The 26,528-nt window shown below is 45.1% G+C and overlaps 1 protein-coding gene across 1 annotated transcript in view; it reads left to right on the top strand.

The window, feature by feature from the left end:
• SAP130 (Sin3A associated protein 130) overlaps positions 1 to 26,528 on the top strand; it is a 988,428-nt gene that overhangs the window by 319,703 nt on the left and 642,197 nt on the right. The window contains exon 11 of the mRNA XM_086942556.1: positions 18,361 to 18,465. Within this exon, the coding sequence (XP_086798682.1) occupies positions 18,361 to 18,465 (105 nt within the window). The remainder of the gene's footprint in view (positions 1 to 18,360; positions 18,466 to 26,528) is intronic.

The raw sequence follows: 26,528 nt of genomic DNA, 5'->3' as shown, positions 1-26,528 counted from the left end.
TCCGGTCTTTATTCATCTACAGTAGGTGGCTGAATGCTGGGTGGTTAGTCCATATCCAATGCTACTGATGCTGTTCTGCCTCCTGGTGATGAACTTGGCACCCTCCTGGGGCTTTTGGGGTGCTTTTTTATGAAATCCATTGCTTGTTGTGGAATTAGAGAAAGGTGTTTGCCCTGGTGAGTTGTGTGCAATTTTGCCAGGTATAGCATTGCATATGTAATGTTGGCCTGCCGCAATTTCTTCTTGGTTGGAAGGAATTTCTTTCTAGCCTCCTTGACAGCCACCTTAAAATCTGGGTATAGGGCAATGGAGTGGCCCTCCAACATCAATGACTGTTTTTCTCTCACCAGCCTTTGACCGGTATTGCTGTCCCTGTAGTTGAGTAGTTTGGGCACTATAGGGCTGGGGGAGCCCCGAGAAGGGGGCCCTGCCACTAGAGACCGGGGCTCTCTATCAACCTCCAGCAGCTAGGATAATGCTTCCTTCCCGAATCAGGTAATCAACAAGTGCTCTACATAATCCTCCATCTTCCCGGTGTTGGTCGATTCTGGAAGACCTAGTATCCGAATGTTGTGTTTGAGGCATGTAAACTGTAGATCACATGCTATGCATAGATCGCAATTTTGTGTTGGGTCCAGATGTTTGGACTTTGTTTTTGTTCGAAGACGTCTTTCCAGTCATGAGTTAGGTGACTCCTCCTTTCGGTGATAGTGCGCATGGGCATTGACTCCATCCTTAGATTGTTTTTTTCCACCATCTGGTTCGGATGTGTATTGCTGCGCTACTGTTCGGCACTCTTTCTTGGACCCCTTTGATGCGCAATCCATACTCTCGACGTTATTGTTATCGATCAGGGTTCCCCATTCGTCGCGTATCATCTTAACTGTACCATCTTCAATCGGAAAACTCATGGAAGGCCGCTCTAGCAGTCAATGGAATAGTTATGTCCCGGGTGTTGTGCTAAATTTCCACGCAATGATTTGCACGAAGTGCGCAACCTCTGTCTATCCCCGGAACACAACGAGAAAGACTGCGACGTGTGCCGATCATTCCAATTGAAAAAGACTCTTCGTGATAGTCGGTCTCGATCCAACAGCTCTGCACCGAGAAGATTCCGACTCTGAACATCATGCCCAGGGAGCCGAAGAAGAAGAACACTTTGCCCATGTCCAAAGCTGCCTCAAACATCGAAGAAGAGGAGCAAGTTACTCCGGGACAGCATACCGTGAGTAAAGACAACCCCTTGCCCCCCCCCCCCCCCCCTCCCCTCCCCTCCAAAACAACCTAAACCGAAGGCTCTAGGCCCTCCTCTGCCTTTGGGCCAAGGTCGGCACCAATAAAAAGTTTCCGGCGCCTGCCCTCTGGCCCGGCTTGAAACATAAAAAAAGCCTTCCGGTTCGGGCTCAAACTGACCCCATCTCTGTGCCAACTCAACACCTTCGGCACCGAAACACAAGTCCAAGCTACACCACCAGCGCCGAAAGGCTCGGAGTCGAAACCTTTGATGCCGAAACAGGCAACCAAGGGTAAAGAGACCCTGTCAAAAGTGCCTCGGTCTGATCACTCTATTTTGGGTCAGAAGCAGAAAAAGTTGGTGATTCACCCTAATACAGGGCATATTCAGGCCACTCTACCAAAAAAGAGAAAATTAGATCTACCACATCCATCTAAAGAAGAAAGGTGTGGATACTAATCCTTTTACTACTTACATCCCACCAACTACTCCAATTACTCCAAATTTACTAATTTCACCGGAACATTCACCACTACCAACTTCACCTGACCCACAAGATGATGGGGAACGGAGATGGGGATGACAATCAAGATCCCCCACAGGACACTGATCTTTGGCAAGATTATCACACTGATCCAGACAAAGTTGTTATAGATACATTTTTTAAGTTCTCTGGTCAGAGGGCAAGCTTTGCACAGTACCAATGTTCTAGTCCCAAATAGGACCTCATATGGAGGGACCCCCCCCTAGAGAACTTCTTGGCAAATTGTTTAATGCACGTTGGACCCCATAAAGATGTTTGACCCATCACCCGCACCTAATACCATAGCTGGTATAGACTGCTTTATGTCCCGGTTTTTTCTTTCCACAACAGAATTTCCCTCAGGATGGAATGTAGAAGAATACCGCAATGCTACGCCCAAACTGGCCATGGCTTCTTTGTAAGCTCAAGAGCTAAACGCAGGTCCCTGGTTAGAGTATAGTGTGCCTATTCCGTTTGTGCCGATAAAGACTCACAAATCTTTTATAACAGTTTGAGCGTAAGCCGAGGGCTGAGGCCACATCCAAAGGAACCTTGAACACAAGTCCACTGCGACCATGATATTTTTATAGTTACCATCCCTTTGTAAGGGACCTCAGTGGTCCAGGTAAACGCAAGCTAATGGTTTATCTGAGATTAACAGGGGCGTCTTCTCAGGTCATTTAACAGTAGACTTCCATCTTTTGGCATATTTCACAGTCCAAAATGTAGTTTCTGGTCTGTTTCCTAATGCCTGGCCACCAGTATCTCTGTTTTAATAATGATACTGTGGCGGAAACACCTGCATGAGCAGAGGCGAGCCCTTCATGTGCTACTAGGATTAGTCCTAATCTATGTTCCATGTTTGGAATTACCCTATCCCCACTCCATGAGTGATTGCAGCTACGGAAGCCGTATGCACTGTACCCTTTCGTGGCGTCATTAGCCAATGAATTCCCTTCAAAGTAAACGCCGTCACATTGATGACTCGGCGTGAGTATCACGCGAGTGCTTTGTAGTCCGATTTGCAACTGAGCTACTTGTTCCCAAAGCGTTTTGTGCTTGATTGTGCCACCTTTTAAACCATTTTGAAGCCAATTCTGTAAATATTCATTGTAAGATGGAACACAGTGAAAAGAACCGCACACTATGATTGTGGGGAATTCGCGATCCGTTTAATCAAGTGCCATTATGAATGTTTGTAGTTCAACTCGCTGAGCTGTAGAATCTCCTAGAGATTGCTTTTTTGTGACGATTGGTCTGAATTTACCATCACGCATACGACCTTAAACGATCGTGCATGCTGCACTATAAGCTTCCTTACCCCCCGTAGCGGGTTGTGCAGATCCGTCAGTATAAATTATAAATTCATACTGGTCAAGAGGGAGAATTTCAGTAGGCAGAGGACATTTGTGTTCCTGTTGCAGGAATGCTTGTGTTTTCAAATAAGGATCAAAAACATTTTCAATATCAGTTGCAGCAAGAGAATGAACTCATTGTATCCATCTCAAATGTGAAGCTTTTGCATTCGGAATGCTAGCTTTTGTAACTGCCTCTAAGGCTAGCACAGGGGTTACAACCATAATGCGTTTCCCTGTGCTAGTGCTCTTTCTTTTGCTAAAGCAGTTTGAACTGCTGTCAGAATTTTTTCTGTCGATGTAAATTTCATTTCCACTTGTTTGTACGAATGTGATTTGTATGCAATTGGTACTTTTTCACATTCGTTAAAAGTTAAGTAGGTGAATCTGCATTGACCCGGAATGATTCAGATCACTAAGTTGCGTATGTTTATGCATGTTTGTAAATGTTTAGGTGCTAACATGTCAGCTTGTAGTGAACGCAAAATTTCCGAGTGTTCGTGTGTCCAATTTATGATTTTGAAATCGGGTTTGATTAATTCATAAAGAGATTTAACCCTTTCTGCGTAGTTTAGAATGTAAGTTCTTCCAAAATTGAGATGGGCAATTCTTGATTTTTTTAAATTAAATTCATAACCCTCCGAGGCGAAGCCAAGTATGATGGTGTTCACCCTGTTCAAGTGCCTGTCCAAGTCATCGTCTGTCATATAGATATCATCGACATATCACAATGCCTCATCATCAAAAATTTGTAGTAACTCTGTTACTCTTGCTGAGAATAACCCCGGGCTGTTCTTGAATCCCTGTGGGAGTCGACAAAATTGAACCGGGTCCCCATTATTGAGAAACCGGTAAAATACCTACTTTCAGGTGCAATGTTTTGACAAAAGAAACCATTTGAAATGTCTAATGTGGTTTTACGCACAATGTTATCCATTAATGCGGTACTGTGTGCATTTTGTACTGCAAATGTTTTACAACATGAGTTTAGGTGTCTGTAATCCAAAACTAGACAACATGTATTGTCTGGTTTGGAAACAGGAAACAGGATTTTTCATTGGTAAGGTGCATGTTTCAATCACACCTTGGTATGCAAGTTGATCTAAGATCTCCCTGACCTGTTTTTTAGCTTCTTGCTTAAGTGGGTACTGCCTTTGTGCAGTTGGTTGATTTTTTAACTGGATTTTATGGTGAGGTGAATTCTCATTCCATCCTACATGATTTTTATATAATGCTTGGGCTTGGGCGACTGCCCATTTCCTGGCATAAGTATATTTTAAATGTACTTGAATATGGTTGGAGAAGGCTGGCATAATGATGTCTTCGCCATGTGGGCACTCCTTTACAAATTCTGGTGGCCAGTCCTGTTCTGCTTGAAGTATATCATAACCCTTTGAAAGTCGTTCCCAAAAGAGTGCTTACACTTTTCTTGGTATGTCTCCCTCCATCCGGATTGTTATTTCATATAACCTATGTGGAAAGCTAACCCTGGTGTCTGCAGTTTCAACCTGAATGTCTTCATTCAAGTCCACAAGCTATTGTTACTTCTGCTGTACTGTCCAGCATTGTCTGAGCACATTCTCCATTCTTGAGTTGTGTCCTCAGAATTCTTGGCAAGCCTGTTCTTCAGACCTGCTACCTTCTTTTTGGTAAATTGAGGTCTCAAATTATCCCTACTCCTGAGGTTGCACCTCCTTTCAGAGGGCTCCTTTTGAGGAACCCTACCTCTGGAATGAGAAAGCTTCTCTTTGGAATGTTGTTTGCTATTATCCCACTTCTTTTTAGAAGATGTAGGATTGGGTTTAGTGAGAGTCTTTTTCAGAACTCTCACAGTTGTGGTTTAACTGTATAATTCTATTAATTATTGAATTATTTAGTAAATCATTGTCCGACATTGCTTCAATGTCAGGATCATGTGTGTAACAGGCTAAAACCGGCAATGTTGCTCCTGGTCTACCTAGTGGCCGACCCTGGTAATGTGATTTAAATGTTTTAGGGCACCTTTAAACCAGAGTTCATGCTCCTGGTATGCGAGTAGACTTTCAATATCCTCGAAAGGAATATATTCCTCTGGTGGACCATCTTCTTTGTAAAAGTGAAACATTTTAGTTACTGGATGTGATTCAGGGAATGTTATCCATGAGTAGAATACCCCTGTCTGGTGTGATTCATGTGCCTCTATCACAAAAACTGCTCTACCACCTATTGGTGTTAGACCATGTCTTATAAGTCTTAGAGTGATGGCTTCCCTTAAATTAACAGGAATGATTATAGCATTCTCATCGGTTTCATCAAAACCTGTAAAGTTAAAAGCTGGTTTGACTGGATCAGCCGTAGCGCCACCGGGTTCGGTGTTATTGCCGTTTTCGGTCATTGTTTAACCCTTTGCGTGCTGGTGACAGAACCACTCCGTCACCAGCCACCGACCCGCTGTGCTAATGACGTAGTGGTTCCGTCACGGCCCGGCCGCCGCGCCTGCGTGGCATCAATTCCGCGCCTGCGCTAAGTGTTCTATTGAGTGGGCGGGGCCGTGACGGAACCACTCCGTCACAAGCACAGCGCGCTCGTGACGGAGTAGTTCCGTCACGAGCATGGCGGCGCCGCGTGCCCCCCCCCCCCCCAGCACTGCGGAGGAATTACCGCCGCGGCCAAGAGGTTAATGAAAATTGTGAGCAAGTTTCAAGGGAACAAAGATAAGGTGCGCAATATTTTGGAACACTATATCCTTCAACGTTGAAAAAAACCAAGCACCTAATACATAGGATTTTCGTCCTACTCCGCAATGGGGTATATTATCCCTTACCCACTCCAGACGTCTTATGGAGTATTAAGAGTAAAGGGTCTCTGAGTTACTTCAGTATCTACTGTTAAATTAGTGCCTTGCCAAACCATTGGGCGCCATGTAGTGTAGATCCTATATCCTGGATAGGCTCTGCGCATTGGAATAATATACACTATAGTTTTGACATAGGACTGAGGTCAGTATGTCTCTATTGAGTACATTCAACTTAATTACTTGTGTGTGCCAGCTAACTCAGAGGTCACTAGAAACTTCTCGAATGAACAAGAAGGGATTTGTTTCTGACAACCGCATAAACATGACAACTTTGTTTCCCTTTAGAATCGGAATACGTTTCAGAATCGTGGAAACAATAGTTAACAGTTTCATTCAGTCAATCGTGCATGCTTCGTTTCTTACAGAGTTGCAAGAAATAGGGAGACAGGCGTTTCAATAAAAAGGGTTTATTGAACAGTCTTATTTCTCATTGAAGAGATATGAACTGCTACAATCGTAAGGCACAATGCGAAGTATAATACGTACTGCGTTAGCAGTAAGATAAAATAATACTGCAATAGCACGGTTTGTAGCTATGACCTATATTCATAAAAATACATACATAAATAACATAGGCTTAAATGGGAATACTCATCTGGTGCTTCTAGAATAGTTCTACCCCACTGTACCTAACCTAAGTGTAGTATGAGGTAAGAAGTAGGTGCTGTTTTCTAAAGTATAGCTAGCTATAGTTTAGTTTTGCCAAGAATCGCCAAGAGTCCCTCTAGGTTCTAGTGTGCTCCATAGCTTAGAATGAGAGAGGTTGAAATCTCTTTCCGGGTCTCGATCTCTAACACCCCGCAAGGAGAGTCAGAAACACTCGAGCTGGATTCTCTGCGAGGAGAATGACCGCGTCTGGTCAGTGCGTCAGGCGGGGACTCGACTTCCTTACGGACTTGTCGTGGCGAACCGTGTTGTGCAAGTATGCAGCCAAGCTGTGCCGAACCGTGGTTTGTCATGGCAAGTGAAGGTATATATATATATATATATATATATACCTTGAAGGTGTTTAGGAATGCCAGTATTGATGTAGAAGTCAGGCAGAGGAACGTCTTGAATGAACCCCTAAGGAATAGATGTTCATGCATAATAAATTAGTTCTTGGAGAAATCAATAATCCAAGCGGGGGAAGTCTGAAAGGCTTAAGAGTCTGGTTTTCCAAGAACTCGTTTTGACGTGGATGGACGGATGTAGGTGAACATGCCTGTATTTGGTTAGCATGGGCAATGCCTAAATAAGGGCTGGATTTCTATGCCTAAATATGGGCAATGCGAATTGTGCCTATATAAGGACATTAATCAGGGAAACCTATATACGGTATCTAAATGGACACACAACAGGTTTTTCCTCCTGTTCTCCCGTCCAAAGTGGGCGGTCAGAACCTGTGGGGACCAGTTGCTGGGAGCAGCAAAAGCCTTTGGGAAGCTCACAAAGGCGGCAAGCCTTTGAAGCTTCCCCTTTGTGGATCCTGCCCATCCTGGGGGAGGAGGCTTGGCACCTCGTCCCACTATGTGCATTGTTCAGACCCCAAGAGCGGCAGGCTCTCGACCCAAAGGTCCAGAGACATGTCTGGTGGTGGCAGCTGGGGAGCAGCCACTCAGCCTGGCCACTAGTGTTAGGTCATTTTTCAGGGGGCATCTCTAAGATGCCCTCGGTGCATTTTTCATTCAATCCCACACTGGCATCACTGTGTGCTTAATGTGCTGACATACTAAACTTTCCTGTTTTTAGTAAAGCCAACATGGTACTGTGGAGTTCGTAATGACAAACTCCCAGCACCATTGTCACTGTGCCCTGGGTACTTGTGGTACCAATTTCCAGGGACTGATTCCATGGCCAGAGCGTGCCAATTGGGTTTGGTCTTAAATGCAGCTTTAGGGAAAGACAATAGGCCCTGGGGACCTGATTGGCTGGAGCCCAGGGCACACTCAGTTAAAGTACATCAGCAGTTCAGGAAAAAGTGGGGCAACCATGCAGAAAGAGGGCACTTTCTCACACCCTGAGATAGAACAGCTTGAGCATGTGTTTCGGGAGGTATGAGGATATAAACTCAACTCGACCAAAACACAGATTATCTGCACCATCTCCACTTATGCCGGTGATCCTAGGGTAGCAGATGAAGTTACGTATCTTGGTGTTAAAATCATGGTGTCTACAGGAACTAGTAGAGGTCAACTGGGGTCCATTCTCGCTGGAATCAAGCAAGAATTAGATCATATTGAATGTCTTCATCTTTCAATGGTTGGGAGGTGTAATGTCCTTAAACTGAATATTCTACCCAAAGTTTTATACTACTTTAGAACAGTACCACTGGAACTAAATCGGCACAGTTGCAAAGACCGCAGTCCATTTGTGGCATATTTATATGGGGCCAAGGGAAGCCTCGCAGGGCATTTAAATTCATGACATTACCTAGTAAGCGTGGGGGTTGGGTAGTCCCTAACTTTACACTTTATTATTATATCTGTATTCTACAGAATATGCAAGTTCGAGGCATGTGGGCTGCTGAATTCATATCTGTGCATAGATCGCCGCCTAGTGTTGGGTCCGGATGATTGCACATTATTGTCCTGGAAGAGTCTTCGAAGTATCACAAGATAGGTGGCTCCTCCCCTGGACTACAGTGCGCATGGGCATCCTCTCCTTCCCCAGATTGTTTTTTTCCGCCATTGGGTTCGGATGTACTTTCTCGACTCCAGTTCGGAAACTTTGTTATAACTCTTCACTAAGGCCAAAAGGCCTTCGGGGCGTTGGTATTGTCTTGTTCGGTGCCTATTTTTCTCCAGTTCTTCGAACAGGACGTCGAAGGCCACTTTTGACTTTTGACACCAGAGGCCCAAACTTCGACGACGATGGACCAAAGTCCGTTTAAACGATGCCCCGTCTGCAACTCTAAATACCCTCACATTGATGTGCACCCAGTGTGCAATAAATGTTTATCCCCGGACCACGACGAGGCCAGCTGTATGGCCTGCTCCAAGTTCCGGTCGAAGAAGACGCTTCGAGTTCGACGCGCAGCAAGACAGTCAGCGCAGAAGTCGGCGCCTGAGCCGGACAACATCTTCGAGGCCGGTGACGAGGAAGGCGCCAACGAAGAAGATCATGACTAGCAGTCGGACCCAGCGTCAGAGCATGACTCTAACTTCGATGTGGACGAAGACGATGAGGACTACGTCCATGAAGAAGACGTCGTCGAGGTAGGAGATGACGCAGAGTCCATTGGGGCCGTCTATGACGACTCCAGTGATGAGCCAGGCCCAACCGCAGTAGCGGGCCTAATACTGACAATACGCTCCCTACGGCTCCGGTCGAGGCATCGCCGGAAGGCCTTAGCCAAGATCTTACTCCACATTCTATAGCCCCGCGTCCAGGCCCGGCTAAGAATACTTCAAAGGAGCCATCGGCCGATCTTTCAAAACCGAAACCTACAGAGTCAAAACCGAAACTACTAAAAGTGGTCATTGGATCGACGCCATCAAACACTTCGACGCCAGTCAAGTCGAAGACTGTCGGCAGCCCTTCGGGGTCGCAAGGGGGCGCCGCCTCGAAGAACGGGGCGCCGAAGCCAGGCTCTACAGTCAAGCACGTCACCTCGACGCAGTCGGCGTCGACGCCCAAACATGGCGACAAGACCAAAGGTCTCCAGGCCAAAAAGGCTGTCGAACCGAAGATTTCAGCGTTCAAACCGCTACTGGGCAAGGCTCTCGAGTCGAAGACCAAACCCGCCCCGAAACAGCAGATTGCATAGATGCCCAAGGCCGTACATGCTACGCACGTAAGCTTGAGTCGACGCAAGGAATCAAGCATGCTAGTGAGCCGCCGAAGCAACTCGGATCGAACACTACGGTAAGCTTTAAGAAGGTCTGATCGTCCACAGGTCACCCTCCAATTAAATACGGTCTGCCGCCAACGGCTCGACCCAAGCATCTCGAGCAGCACAAAGGCACTGACACATCTAAAAGAGTGTCCGCGCCTTCGAAGTCCACTCCTGAGGGGGTTATGTTCCAAGAACCCTCGTATGACAACGAGTTGAAACTCTTCATCGACTCGGAGTCTGGCAGGCTCACCATCCATAAACGGAAAATCGCACCAGAACATCCCTTGGAGGCGTACAAAATCCCTCTTAAACGGAAGAAGGACTCAACCACCTCACCAGTTCTCTTTGAACATGTTGAGAGCTATTCACAACAAGTGGCATATTCTCCAGCGCAAAGCGAGGAGGACGTGGGTGATGAATACGGTCAGATGGCGTTCACTTATCATACTGACACTGATCAGGAGGAACCTCAGCAATGGACTGATGCTGCAGACCCTGATGATCCACAAGCTGCACCGGACATTCAGTCTTACAATGTCAAAACCTTGCCTACTGAAGGCACTGCGGCGTTTAACGCTTTAACAGAAAGGGCCAGCCCTCAACCATGACGTGGAAATGCACGCAGAACCAGTGGAAGAAGATTTCTTATTTGATACTTTCTCCACCTCTGAAAAATCGCCAAAGACATTGCCTATGCTGAAAGGAGTCCTCAAACATGCTGCATACATTTTCAAAGAGCCCACAAAGGCAAGGGTTATCAACCCTAGGATTGAAAAAAAGTATAGACCTGCGCCTGTGGACCCTACCTACATCAAGGGCCAGCTCCCATTGGACTCCCTCGTAGTGGCCAATGCTCGCAAGAGGGCAAACTCGCAAACTAGTGGTGATGCTCCTCCTCCGGACAAAGAATCAAAGATCTTGGAGGCGTCGGGGAAGCGGGTGGCAGCACAGGCTGCTAATATTTGGAGGATTTCAAATACACAGGCCCTATTGGCTAGATACGATAGGGCTCACTACGACACATTAGAACAGCTGTTGCAACACCTGCCTGATGCTTACAAAGAGGGAGCAGAAATTATCATACAGGAGGGGAAGTTAATTTCTAATGCATCCATCAAATGTGCACTGGATGCGGCAGACACGGCAGCTTGGGCCATTAACACTAGTGTAATGTTGAGACGTCACGCCTGGCTCCACATCTCTGGGTTTAAACCAGAGATTCAAACAACTTTGCTCAACCAGCCAGTTAACCCTGACTTCCTTTTTGGTCCCGAGGTAGACACGACCCTCGAAAAAATTAAAAAGGACACTGAGATGGCAAAATCCATGGGGGCTCTGCAGTCACAGCAGTTTCGGGGCAGTTCCTTTCGTCGCTCTGGTAATAGGGGAGCCTCTAGAGGACAAGCTTTACAGCAAACCCAGTACAACAAGGGGAGCACGCAAACCACCTATACAAAAAATAACAGGGGTGGATATCGTGGGAACAGCGCTAAGGCCAGAGGACGTGGAAATAACAATGCCAGATCCTCCGCTCCCAACAAACAGTGACGCCTTGTCACTGCCCCCCGACCATTTAACACCTGTCGGGGGAAGACTCCAGCAGTTCCTGCCAGTCTGGGAAGGCATTACCTCAGACAGGTGGGTGAGACAACGTATCCAATACGGCTATTGTCTAGAACTAACCTCCACTCCCCCCAACCTACCCCCAAGGCACCGTCCTTTGTCCGCAGAGCACATGCATTTATTGCAGCAAGAAGTACTCTCCATGCTGCAAAAAAGGGGCAATAGAACTCGTGCCTGCAAAAGAGCAAGGTACAGGGGTGTACTCTCTGTACTTCTTAATCCCAAAAAAGGAAGGTTCCCTGCGGCCCATTCTAGACCTCAGACCCCTCAACCAATACATACTGTCAGAACACTTTAATATGTTAACCTTACAGCAGGTCCTGCCATAGCTCAGTCAGGGCGACTTCCTAGCAACCCTGGACCTCAAAGATGCATATTTCCACATTCCCATTCACCCAAGTCATAGGAAATATCTCAGATTCACCATCAACAACCAGCATTACCAATTCAAGGTCCTGCCTTTCGTGGTCACCACTGCCCCCAGAGAGTTCACCAAGTGCTTAGCGACTGTGGCTGCTCACCTTCGGAGACAGCACATCCATGTCTATCCCTACCTGGACGACTGGCTTGTTCAAGCAAGGTCAGCCCAGCAGTGTGCCACCCACATGTCACGCACAATTCACCTCCTACACAGTCTAGGATTCTCACTAAACTACCAGAAGTCGCACCTTCAGCCCGCTCATGTGCAGCAGTACCTAGGGGCGACAATAAACACTCTAATGGCAACAGCGCAGCCAAACTCTGCCACAGTCAACAGCATGCAGCTGCTAATTCAGAAGTTCAGGCCTCAACAATCGCTCGCAGCGCAAGTATTCATGCAGCTGATCGGTATGATGGCCTCCTGCATATTCATAGTCCCGCACGCAAGGTTACACATGCGTCCCCTTCAAGAATGCTTCTCACGACAGTGGAACCAGGCTCATGGGCATCTGAAAGACCTAGTGTTGGTGACCGGTCGTGCATACAACTCTCTGCATTGGTGGAACACACAAAACCTGTGCAGGGGACGACCGTTCCACGAGCCTGTCCCACAAGTAGTGCTGACGACGGACGCATCTCTCCAGGGCTGGGGGGCGCATGTCCTCCATTATACTGTGCAAGGACTATGGACGGCACAGCAGCAAAAGATGCATATCAATCTTTTGGAGCTGATGGCAATCTTCATGGCACTGAAAGCATTCAAGTTGCACCTGTGCAACAAGGTCGTGTTGATCCGGACGGACAACATGACTGCCATGTATTACATCCAGAAACAGGGAGGCACACACTCCCCGCAGCTATCTCACCTAGCCCAGAGCATGTGGAAGTGGTCCATCCAAAGGAACATCTTCCTCATGGCGGAACATCTCCCAGGCAAGGACAACCAGATGGCGGACCTGCTCAGCAGGCACAGTCATCAGATGCACGAGTGGGAGATTCACCCCTCAGTGCTCCGACCATATTTCCAGCAGTGGGGTCATCCAGAGATCGACCTCTTCGCCACAAAAGAGAACGCAAAATGACAAAACTTCGCCGCCAGGTTCCCACACCCGCAGTCTCAGGGCAATGCGATATGGATGAACTGGTCAGGCAGATTTGCGTACGCTTTTCCCCCAGCCCCACTCATACCGCTAGTGGCGCGCAAACTGCGGCAGCACTCCATGACGCTCATCCTGGTTGCTCCAACGTGGGCACGGGAGGCTTGGTACACCACGTTCCTGGAACTTTCAGTGGTGCCTCACCAACGGCTGCGCCTCACGCCCAGTCTCCTCACTCCGAGCCATGGAGACATTCAGCACCCAGATCCGCAACAGTTGAGCCTTGCGATTTGGTTCCTGAGGTCATAGACTTTGGCTACCTCAACTTGCCCCCTGACTGTATGAACATCATCGAAGAGGCAAGGTGACCTACAACTAGGGCATGCTATGCAGCCAAATGGAAACGTTTTGTCATCTACTGTTCCAATAATTACATTAATCCGCTAGATGCGTCCACGCAAAACATCATATGTTACTTGCTGCATCTATATTGATGCAATCTACCGTATAGTTCCATTAGGATACATTTGGCCGCCATGGCAGCTTATCTTCAAAACAGGCAGCATCTTTCCCTCTTCAAAGTGCCTGCCATTAAAGCCTTCTTGGAAGGACTCAAGAGTGATCCCTCCCAGACACCCTCCTTCGCCTGTCTGGAATCTAAACATCGTTCTCACCCGGCTCATGGGGCCACCCTTTGAGCCTCTTCATTCTTGTGAGATACAGTTTCTTACATGGAAAGTGGCTTTTCTGATAGCCATCACATCGCTACGAAGAGTCATTGAGCTTCAAGCCCTGACAATTCAAGAGCCCTTCCTACAAAATCATGCTAATAGGGTAGTGCTGCGCACCAACCCCGAATTCATGCCTAAGGTGGTCTCGCAGTTCCACATTAATCAAACCATAGAACTGCCAGTTTTCTTTCCAAACCCAGATTCAGTGGGAGACCGGGCACTGCACACCTTAGATGTTAAAAGAGCTCTCCTGTATTACATCGACAGGACAAAAGACTTTAGAAAGACTAAACAACTGTTTGTTGCCTTCTCTCCACAACACAAAGGCAACCCTATTTCCAAATCAGGTATAGCCAGATGGATTGTTAAGTGCATACAAATCTGTTATCAAAAGGCTAAATGCACTTTAACAGTTCCCCCAAGAGCGCATTCCACACGCAAGCTAGGGGCATCCATGGCTTTCCTAGGTAACATTCCTCTAGAGGATATATGTAGAGCAGCCACATGGTCCACCATACATACATTTACCAAACACTACTGTGTAGATGTACACTCCAAACAGCAAGCCGCTGTAGGACAGGCTGTTCTCAGAACTCTTTCAGACTGCTGCAGCTGGCACTGGTAACTGCCGCTAAGGAGGTAACTGCTATTTATTCTATGCACAGATATGAATTCAGCAGCCCACATGCCTCGAACGGAATATGCCACTTACCAGTATGCATCTGTTCTTGGCATGTAGGGCTGCTGACATTCATATCGCCCGCCTTCCTCCCCGGTGCCTGTCGCAGCTGTAGCACTCAGAATCATTTTCAGGCATGGTATTCACTTTCAGTATTACACTCCATCTCTGCCACAATGGCGAAAAACAATCTGGGGATGGAGAGGATGCCCATGCGCACTGTAGTCCAGGGGAGGAGCCACCTATCTCGTGATACTTCAAAGACTCTTCCAGGACAACAATGTGCAATCATCCGTACCCAACACTAGGCAGCGATCTATGCACAGATATGAATGTCTGCAGCCCTACATGCCAAGAACAGATGCATACTGGTAAGTAGCATATTTCATTCTACTAACAGGGGAGGAGGTGGGAAATTACGCCGAAGCACCGTCTATATATCAGATGGTGCGTGGTTCAGAGGCCAAGAATTGTTTATTTAGGATTTTTGAGCCAAGCTATTAAAAAAAAAACTGTTTAAGGTTTTGTTAACTGCTTTTAAGGTCTGGAAGGCAGTGCAGAGAAGCCTTCAGATCGAGGCGATTTGTTTTTATACACCTACAGTCGCTTCACCGTTACTGCCCACTATCTTTTAGGATTTGATAACTGATGGAGAGCTAAGGGAATTAGAAAAATAGGTGATTTTTACAATGACGGTTTCTCCTCTTTTTTTTTTTAACTTTGGCAAAAAAATAAATTCTACCTAAAACCATTAAAAAAATAAAATATCTACAAATTCGTGATTTTTTTTAAATAATAGCCAGAAGCAGAGTGTGATAAAGCCTAATCTTTTGGATGAGTCAATAAGACGTAAGAATAAGATAGGTGTTTTATATAACTATCTGTTGGACATGCAGCAGGATGACTTGGCTGCTCAAAATCTCAAAGTGGAACAGTCAGTTAGGGCGGCAAGGGTTTTTATTAAGCATTCTATTGATAGGGCCGAAAAGATTTTGCTATCAGCCAAACTAAAAGCATAACATTATTAGACGATATTTAATCTTTACTACACCCTTTGCTAAAATGTTGAAATGGGGTGGGACGAATAACTGGAAATGCTTTCGTTGTGAGGAGGAGCAGGCTGATATTGTTTATATTTTCTATTCCTGTACTCATCTTGCGCAGCTGGTGGGACACATTGCAGAGTTTTTAATGGAGATCACGGGGTAGGAATTGATATCTCGCCGGAATTAATGTTACTCGGAGTTGGGGATAGTAGGATGGAGTGACAGGTGGTGCCTATGTTTCACTATTTAATCTTCATAGCCACAGCTGTGGCAAGGCTATGTACTGCTTCAGTTTGGTTACAGAAAGAAGCTCCCAATTTTGAGATGTGGAGAGGTAGATTTTATGCTGTTTGTAATCTCGATTACAGCCTGTATTCCCTTAAGGGCATATGAAGAAGGAAATTGGGTGTACAGATCAGGGGGCCCATGATTGAGCATATGAAAGAGAAAAATTAATTTGTATTGTATCCGTTTTTTTGGGTATCACAATTTTACCTTGTTTGTAACTGTCTAATGATTTTAAGTATTGTGATGGACCCTGATCAGGTCTCTGCTTCTATTTTCTAAAGAAACTTTTGTATATTGAATCATGTTATGGATTGAAATAAAAAAGAATTATAAAAAAACAAATCCTATCCTATGTAGTATGTATAGCAAGGACTACACAATCAAATTAAATGGTGGTAATCTGGGTAAAAGGGAGAACTGCAACATCAAAAAGATAATTCAGCATGTTTCTGCATTTACCCCCCATTCCTGTCTCTGGCTACCTGCTTTAGCACCAAAAGGGATCCACAAAAAATTATTAGATGGCTTTGTTCCTCGCCCACATACTTTAATGGAATAACAAAGATGTTGCTTTGCAGAAAAGGAGTTGCTGTCACTCCTCTACCTCCCAGCGTGTATTGTGTTCTAGTAAAGCTGATAAAGCTGTCTGGCCTTCTCAAGGTGACAACCAGTGTCCCTGTCTTCAAGATGTTGGCAGCTTTTACACCAAACCTCGATCTCTCATTTTCTGGAAGTTCCTCCCTATGGCTCGTTTGCATCAAGTTTACATATCTTTTGGCCTCTTCCAATAAATATTCAATATATTATCTCGTTGAATATTACAGAGAATAGTAAAAATGACCTCTTACCTACTTACTCTCTCCAACACACTGTTTAAATATAGATGTGACCAGTGACCGAATCAACATGAAATATGAAGCACCAATACACTCTTCAACTGAGCATAGCAAGTAATTAAATCATACTAAAGCAAACCTAAAACTACATAATTCTGCGAACCAAAAATAGTCAAACGCAACAAGCATTTATAGTTGTAAAATATACAATTGAATTAGACAAATGTATAAAATGCTGTGGGGAAATTAAGCAGGATAAAGGAAAGATTACAGCAACTTTGAGGGTGTGGCTGAAGCCGACTTGGTCATTTTCCCTTGTTGGGGGGTGGGGGGGATTTCTTTATTTACCCACCCTTCTAAAAGATATTAATGTATTAACACTTGTTGGGTGGGACTGATCAGTGTGCGTTCCTTAGTAGGAGTGATGATTGAATGTAACCATTGGTTATTGTGTTTGTGTACCCAAGAGTGTATTAGTGAGAGATTTAAGTCTGACTAAAGAGTGGATTTGGAAATTCAAATTGTGGTGCGTGTTCACGCTTTTCTGTAAAATGTAATTTGGTTTGAGGCCAGTGTGTGATATCTTATGTATCTGTGTATGTATATTTAGGGATGTGTAAGTGGGTGTATGTAATAATAATCAGCATGTCTCGAGCAGTACAGGCCAGAAAACGTATATGTACAAATAAAATATATAACAAAGTATTTTTTTACACTTCCTTTCTGGTAGATACTTTTAACAGATTCCTCACCTCATGAATATTTCTCAATCACCAGACTAGATCCGTAAATTTTTGATCAGTATCCCAGCAGTGATAGGTGGTCAGTGCATACCAACGGTGTACCTCTCCAGATGTTTCTCATGGAACCGCATATAGGTGCCACTTACGCACACGGACATCAGTTTTTGTTACCGATACAAATCTATTTCTTGTCTCTCCATGAGACCTTTATCTCCAAAGTGGTTACAAAATCAGGTGTGTAAAGGAAATTGTCACCTCCCAAGTCTACAGATTTGATACTTTGTAGGCACTATCGCAAGCCAATGTCTTCACAGACCCCAATCAGGTTTGGCTGGGGTCTAGACAGGACTCCATGGCCTGCAGTGACTGTGCCTGGATGAATCTCAAGGCCATCCTGGAGTGTGATGAATCGGTACGCCGCCAAGCACTTAAAGACTTTGTCGCAGTAGTTTGATGAGAAGATCCTGTACTCATGGCTGATCATAGTCTGTCAAAGTCTTAGAGTAAATCGAAGAAAAAGCATAAAAAGTCCAAGCGGCATCGCTACTCTTAAACTCAGAGAAGGTGCAAGGTAATTAAGTGTACCTCCCAGTCTCTCTTTTGACACAATTTCGCTTCAGAGTCAAATCCGATTCTTGTCCCAAGGCAATCTGAATTCTCAGGGCTGCCGGTGACGCAGCAGCAAATGGAAGAATTTCATTAAGCAAAGCTCTGGCTCTTTGGCATTTTACTGGCTCCATCTGGTGTACTTCCGGGCCCCAAGGAACTGCAAGGGCCTCCACCTAGGACTTCCCCAGCATGTATAACTGCACAATACTCCAACAGGCTGCTACACAATGTGTAAAAAACACTTTAAACCTGCAATTGCTGAAGGGGCTTACCCAAAGTCCACTCTGTATTTGTGTATGTGGAAGACTTGAGCGCTAGCAGTCTTTATCCGGAGCTATAAATATGTATGGCATGTAATTATTGTGAATATGCTTAAAGTCAGCAACCTGTAAGCATAAAATACTAAAAAAGGATCAATTGGTGAATTAGGAGCTAGTTATTCTGTTTCAGTGGTATAACTTTTAGTTGGAATGCTAAATGGTGGTGCTCAATATCTGTTTCTTAATCTCCTTGTTATTTTCAGGTTCTTTGTCTCATACACAAGTACCCACAAGTAGCATTGTTACCATGACAATGCCCTCCCACTCTTCTCATGCCACGGCTGTGACTGCCTCAAACATCCCTGTTGGTGAGTGACAAGCTGTGTTTATACTTGATTGTATTGTAGTATATGTAAAGAGTGTTAAAGCCCTGGCGAACGTTAAGTACTCTCATTTGGAATCTGATTTCAGGCGTCCTTTCAGGGTGTGCAACTGAAATTGTTAGGGATGTATTTTGTCCCTTGCTTCAAACATGGAGCAGCGAATAGAAGGCTGCACTTAAGCAGGTTGTGTTGCAGAGCTTTGTGTGAATAGGAGCAGATACGCAATGCTAGTTCTTGCCGGCGCGTGCCATTTTTTTATGTTTTAGCCTACTTGTTTCCTAAAGACATTTTTGGAACCTTCAGAAAGATGACCTAGGCATGCATTCCGCGTCTTGCTTACCATTGGCTTTGTGGTTTACAAATTACATTTTCTAGCTTTCTATTTGCTGGCTTTATTTGCTTTAGGCTGTCCAGGTTGAGTTCATCCCCCTGTTGCCCAAACCTTGCTTGCTGTATTGTTCCATAAATTCGCTTTCTGTAAACAAGCCTTTAAATCTTTTTCTTATCTTGTCACATTTGCTGTGTATTCAAAGACAGGTCAAATGTCAAGTTCTCTGTTACAGGGAACTTGGTGTTTATTTTTGTTTCTCCGACTTCAAAGTGTGAGAATTTATGTGCCAATCCTACCGAATACCAATATAAGATAAATATTTGTATGTGTGTTTTTTTCTTCTAGCATGCAAAGAAAATAATAAACAACTGTGCTGAATTTTCAGAATATTTTAGAATTCGCCCATTTTTTTGCAATTCTGAAGTGTAGCGGAAACAAGTATTTAAATATGGTCATAACATCCATAAACTAGGTTATGACATTTGCACCCATTATCGTTTGTGTGCAGTAAAACCATATTTCGATCAAAATGTAATGGTCATTTCAGTTGAAAATGTGTTGTCTGTGATGGCAGTGCACCACCACACCATGCATACTCTACACTACGCTCCATGCCTTTCCACTCTGTGCACTACCACTCTATGACATGCCACTCCACTCTCCGCCCCTCCACTCTAATACTCTTGGCAGCGTTCCATGCCACTCAACTCCAAACCATTCCAATCTATACCACCCTTTACTCCCCTCCACACCGCCTACCAAACTCCACTCCAATCTATCCCCACTCCAATCCAATTAAATCAAATCAATCCCATTACCCCGCTCTGCTATAAACTAGCCAATCAACCCCACTCCTGTCTACCCCACTCCACCCAATCTACTGCACTCCAGGTCACCCCGCTTCAATCTACCACACCCTAATTTTCTCACCCCAATCCATTTTACCCCACTTAAATTTCACTATTACCCAGTCTACCTCACTCCACGCCATTCTACCTCACGCCACTCAAACCTACCCCACTCTGCTCCAATCAACCCCAGTCTACCTTACTCCACCCGAATCCACCCCAATCCAGTGTACCCCAATCCAACCCACTCCAATCTACCCAAATCCACTCCAAATCTACCTCAGCCAACTCTTCCCCAGTACAATTTACCCCACTTCATTCCACTTTACCCCACTCCAATCTACCATACTCAAATCCACCCTTCTACTCCACTTCAATCTACTCCACTGCCCTTCACTCTACCCAAATCTACCACACTACACTTCAATCTAACCCACTCTACCCCACCCGAAAGTCCCCTACCCCTACTATAATCTTCCCTGCCCAAATCTATCCCCAATCTACCCCTATCTATTCCACTCCAATCTACACCAGTCTACCCTACGCCACTCAGTGTAAACCAATCTACCCCACTTAACCAATCTACGATATACTAAAATCTACCCACATCTGACCCTCCACTCACTCCAATTTGCCCCAATCCAACTCACTCCAGTCTACCGACTCTACTCCAGTCTACCCAATTTACCCCACTCCACCACAATCTACCCCTCTCCTCCACTATTTACTTCACTCCAATCCACCCTATCTACCCCACTTCACTCTACTGCACTGCCCTCTACCCAAATCCACTCCACTCCAATCTACCCAACTCTACTCAAATCTAACTCCCCATCCTAATTAACCCAACCCCTTTATCTAACCTTCCCTAATATGACCCTTCACAATCTACCTATTTGCCCCACTCTACTCCAGTCTACCCTTCCTCACCCGAACTACCCCACCCCTCTACCCAAGTCGAATCTTCCCCACTATACTCTAAACTACCCCTTCTAAAGTACCCCACTCCAATCATCCCTCTTCAACATACCCCACTCCAATCTACCCAACTCCATTCCAACCTACCCTACTCTAATCCTCCCAATCTACCCCAACCCAATGAACCCTTCTCCACTCTTCCCCGGTCAATTTAAATCCACTCCAATCTATCCAACCTCACTCCACTCTACCCACTCTAATCCACCCAATAGCCCCACTCTACCCCAATCTACCACACTCTATTCTACTCAATCTACCCTACTCCACTCCATACTACCACATGCAACTCAAATCTATCCCAGCCCACCCTACTTCATTCTGCCCTACCCCATTCCACACTACCCTACTCCTGTCCGCCCGCTCAAACCTGACCGCTCCAATCTACCCCACTCTATCTCAATCTATCTCAATCTATCTTACCCCACTCCAGTCTACCCCACTCCGATCTACTCCACCGCACTTCAATCTATCCCAATCAAAAATACCCCTCTACAGAGCCATTAATGGAGTACCTAAAGGAAAATTCCGGTTGATAAGATGCCTGACCGCATGCTTGTAGGTACACACACTGGAGAGTGAATTGTTGTAACAGACGAGGTGGGAGGAGGGCAGGTCTAGTCCCCCGCACTGATCAGAGATGCATGCATTAGCAGAAATAGTCTTTAAGTGATGATGTATTATTTTTGGTAAAGTGGAATCCAATGCTAACTTATGGATACGTTTTAGAACATGTCATATACTAAGTCCTGGGTCAATGTATAACCGACAGACAATTGTATCTATATGTACTATGATGTGATAATTGCATGCTTCTGCCAATATGTAATGCACAATGCCTTTCTATTCTACTTTCTGCTTGGATTTTCTTTTGCTGGAAAATACAATAAATACATGTTTTTAAAAACAAAAACAAAACACTACTATCTATCTCACTCCAATCTACCGAAATCCATTCCTTTCTACCCACTTCACTCCAAGCTACTAAAATGTAATCCCTCCTGTCTATCCTACTCCAACATACCCCACTCCTCTCAACTTCATCCTATCCACTGTGCTCCACTCTTCCACAATCTACCCCATTCCACCCTACCCCACTCCACACCAATCTACTCCTCCACACCAATCTACTCCTCCACCCCAATCTACTCCACACAATTCTACCCCACTCCAATCTACCCCACTCTTCCCCATCCCAGTCTACCCACACCACTCCAGTCCAGCCCACTTCCCTCTACATTACCTGAATTTATCCCACCCAAATCTACCCCCACTCCTCTCCATTCCATTCTACCCTACTATAATCCACCCAGTCTACCTCACCCCACTTTACTCAAATCTACCTCAATTCACCCTGGTCCACTCCTCCCTAATCTACCCACCCCACTGCTCTCTACCATAATATCCCACTCCAGTCTACCTCGATCTGCTCCACTCCAATTGACCCCACCCCAGTCTACCCCACTCCAATCTACCTCGCTAATATACCGAACTCACCAATCCAAGCAACCTCTCTACCCCACTCCAATCTACCCCACTCTTCCCCATCCCAGTCTACCCACACCACTCCAGTCCAGCCCACTTCCCTCTACATTACCTGAATTTATCCCACCCAAATCTACCCCCACTCCTCTCCTCTCCATTCCATTCTACCCTACTATAATCCACCCAGTCTACCTCACCCCACTCTACTCAAATCTACCTCAATTCACCCTGGTCCACTCCTCCCTAATCTACCCATCCCACTGCTCTCTACCACAATATCCCACTCCAGTCTACCTCGATCTGCTCCACTGCAATTGACCCCACCCCAGTCTACCCCACTCCAATCTACCTCGCTAATACACCTAGCTCACCAATCCAAGCAACCCTCTACCCCACTCCAATCTACTCCAATCCACTTTACTCCATTCTACCCTACCCCCACTCCATGCCAATCTACCCCACTCCACTGTACCCCAATCTACCCCACCCCACTCCAAGCTAACTTTTAGCCATTCCTGACAACAGTACAACATGACTAAAGCACATTGCCAAAGCTGATAGCTCTCACATATGCAAGACCTATTTGCTTTGCCTATGCTTGTGTGAATATGCTGATAGAGAGCTGAAAAACCTGGCTCTTACTAACATTGTAAAGGGATATGTGTTAGTCTTATTCTTACAGGAATCGAGTTCCAGTCTTTGTCTGACAAGAGAATGAGGTATCTCCCTTTTGTAGTCTCTTTTAAAGTGGTATCAAAGAGGCCCATTTATACAGTTTAGGGGTCTTGACTGGTCTGAGTTCGAGCAAATCATAGAATCAGACTATTTTTCCTCCGTGTAGTGTGCTGTACACATTGCTTTAAATGTGATACATCTTTGAAATGGCTACTGGTGATCTTAGTCCTTATGAGGTGCAAGTCTGAATAGGGGCACTCAGTAGGAGTCTTGTAGCACCATTCTGTGCTTTTAAAAATGTTTGCCGTGATATCAGGCTTTCAAGGTAAAGGCCGCTGGCATAGTTTAGATGTAAGAGCACAAGGAAAGATGATGGCTTGGATTTTTTTTTGGGGCAGAAATATAGCTATAGGAAAATTGAAAACCTGTTTATCTTTTTCTGAGTGACCGCTTGGAATCCCTAATTATTACTTTGTTGATGAATGGTGTTTGATCAATATGGCACATGTTGTTTTTGATTTCTGTGTGTTTGTTTGGCATGGTTCAATATAATCCTTTGTTCGACTGCTAGAAGGCCTTATCAATTGTAGTAGGAGTAATGGTTGTTTGGGCGTTGAAAGCTTAAGTATGATGATAGGAATAATCTACTTGAGAACCGTTCTTGTCACTCTGGTCATGTCAGGACTCTGAAGTGTAAAGTGAACAGTGTTGAAGGGAAAGGACAGAGCCTTGAGAAACTAGCGGGTGAGTAGTTGCACTTAACAAATACTGGTTGATTGATTGATAGATGGTGTCACTGCTCTATTTGAACTCACTATAGTATATGTACCATGTTGCAAACCAAGCTGCCTCGGTGAAGGTGAAATCTAATTTGGTAATCTGAGAGGTGGTTGTTTTCTTCAATGCATCTAGTTTTTGGTCTTCAGGCCACATTTTTAACTCATTTTGTTTGAAAATCGTCCATTGTCTGGCTTGTCATTTTAAGGGTTGTTTAGTTCAAGGCCTGTACGTTTAGGAATGAAGAAAATCTACTGGTTCGAGGTATGAGCTGAAGATAGCATACTTTTGCATAGATCGCCATCTGGTGTTGGGCTTGGATGTTTGCGCTTTGTTATTGTAGAAGTCTTTGTAGTCACGAGATAGGTGACTCCTCCTTTGGTTAGTAGTGCGCATGGGCATCGACTCATCTCCAGATTGTTTTTTTCCGCCATTGGATTGGGATGTTATTTGCTGCGCTCTGGGTCGGTGTTGGTTCGATACCCCTTCAACTTACAAAGCTCTCACCGCTCAGAAGTATTGTTTAGATTGTGCTCTCTCGAGGCATATCCACTTCCAAAAAGATTTTCGAGTCCGGTCGTTGAAGTGGGCCGTTAGGCCGATCAGCGCCATCAACCAGCATATGGAAAGGTCTCCATTTAAAAAATGCAAGTGTAGGGCTAAAAACCCACACCCAGATATCCATGAGGTCTGCAACCTTTGTCTCTCTCCAGAACACAAGAGTCTACACTGCCAGGCCTGTGATTCTTTCAGGTCCAAGAAGACTGTACGTGATCTGTCACTTTGCTATAGACCTTTCCTAACTCTGTTTCTTCCCTATGTATAGCAAGTGCTACTATATTATATAGGGGCCCCCTTTTTCCAAATATTTACCTGCTCCTGCTTGATCCCGGCGACTCTTGCGTACAGCAACCTTCGGACACCCGGAGGACCTGCCTGCCTTTACTCTCTTAAAGACTGGGACTCCTATAAGCAGAGGCTCTGCTTCAACAACCATACCCCTGGTGCCAGCCAGGAAGCACAAGACCAACCGCGACCAGCTGAGGGTAAGATTTACCGACGCCCAAAGACACCCATGCACCCGGCGCCCTGCGGCTCCCTGTGCCTCCCTATGGGGTACCTACCTGTTCTCCAAGATCCCAACTTACCTCTCGAAGTGGTGGTCGCACCTGAAGAATCACCGTCCCGGAGTTTGCAGCCTTTGTTCCCTTTTTACCTTTTCCATTGAATACCATTGAGCACCTGACAGCTCAAAAGCACCCTGCACCCAGCCGCCCGAGTGCCTCTGGCCGTGCACCCTGTGTCCTATCCTACTTCTCCCTTTGCCCTGAGCAAGTGACCAGGAACCCAGCTCCCACAGCCGCGTGGCCTGTTAGCCAGCAGCCACCAACCGGAGACCCCCTGCCCACCATTGGATAACATTGGGCCTAACTACCTCTTCACCGACTACCCCTCTGCTGCTGAGGGTGTACCAACTGTACCTACCTGACCCTGGGGGACCCCTGAGTCTATGCCCAGAACCTTAACTTCACCAGTTGAGTACTCACCTGGAAACCGATAACTCACTTACCTGCCATAGGATAACATTGACTGGTTTGACTCGAAAAGTCTTTTAAGTGTGAAGTTTTGAAACTTTAAAATATTCCTATAAAATCAGCCGAATACCGAATTCCGAAGTACTCACCTGTGATCAGGAGAGAAGCCAATACTGTACCTTGTAGCCCAGTACTGAACTGCAAAAGTAATCCTAACCGGGTTTACTAGTAACCTGAATTTTCTCCATAGGAATCCATTGTCTGCTTTTCTATGAAATTTCTTCTGTCTACTTTTCAAAACTTGAAATATTCCTTAAAATATCGTACCAACTACTGAAACGTAATTACTTACCCGTCTTAAGTAGAGATCCCAGTGCTGGACTTAGGAGCCCAGTACTGGATTACAAAAGTAACGAGAACATACTTTCTGTAACCTGAATTTTCTCCCATTGGATAACATTGCCAGACTTTCACTGAAAAGTTTTTAAGTGTGATCTTTTAAAATACCTTTTTATTCCTTAAGTCATTGCAATAACCAGTACGTTTTTCCAAACCTGTTTACAGCTTAGACCCCGAGGACTGAATCTAGAATCCAGTCCTGGAATTACAAAAGTAATCTACAAAGTATTCAACTGTATTTGTGTAGAAAAACCCATTGAGCTCAATGCTAAATTGTGTTTAGAACTGTGTTGCTTATTTCAACCCCTGTACCTATTGTGTTTACAAAGTAATTACCTTTCTGCAAAGCAATTACCTGAGATCACTCATTACTGGAAAAAGTATATTTTTATACCTGCTGGTTCTAAAAAAAAAATATACTATATCTTTTGGATATAAAAACAATTGGCCTGGAGTTCAGTCCTTGAGTGTGTGAACCCTTTTGCTGACTGAGGGTGTACAACAAATACTTTACACTGTCCTCTGGTACTGCCTTACTGCTCTACCAAGCTACTACTTTTGAGAGTAAGGTCAGCCCTGACTTTAACCTCTGTTATACCTCTGGGGTTTGTGGTCTCTATACACACTGTACCTAACTTTGGTCCATTATATATAGAGCCACTTTCTCACAACCGGAATCTTCGGCACTGAAGCAAACTCCATCCAAGAGTTCGGATCCGAAGAAATAGCCTAAATCTTCGAAGTTGAAAACACCACCTAAGCAGAAGGACATAAAAACTCCTCTTAAAGCGAAGGAAGATAGTACAAAACACCACTCGAAGACAAAGTCCTCGGCGCTGAAAAAAGACAATGGATCCAAAGAACTTTTCCATCAAGATCTAGCAGATCCTAAGCAAAAAATACTCCATATTGACCCCATTCTCTTCCAGGGGATCCTCATCAATAGTCGTTTCAAAAATTTTATTCGATTAGCACTTAGCAGAATCATAAAAAGTATATCATAAAATTACAGTACATGTTTAA

This window comes from Lissotriton vulgaris, chromosome 11 (genome assembly GCF_964263255.1).
Source record: "Lissotriton vulgaris chromosome 11, aLisVul1.2, whole genome shotgun sequence".
Taxonomy (NCBI): Eukaryota; Metazoa; Chordata; class Amphibia; order Caudata; family Salamandridae; genus Lissotriton; species Lissotriton vulgaris.
This window is presented reverse-complemented; position numbering and strand designations above follow the sequence as displayed.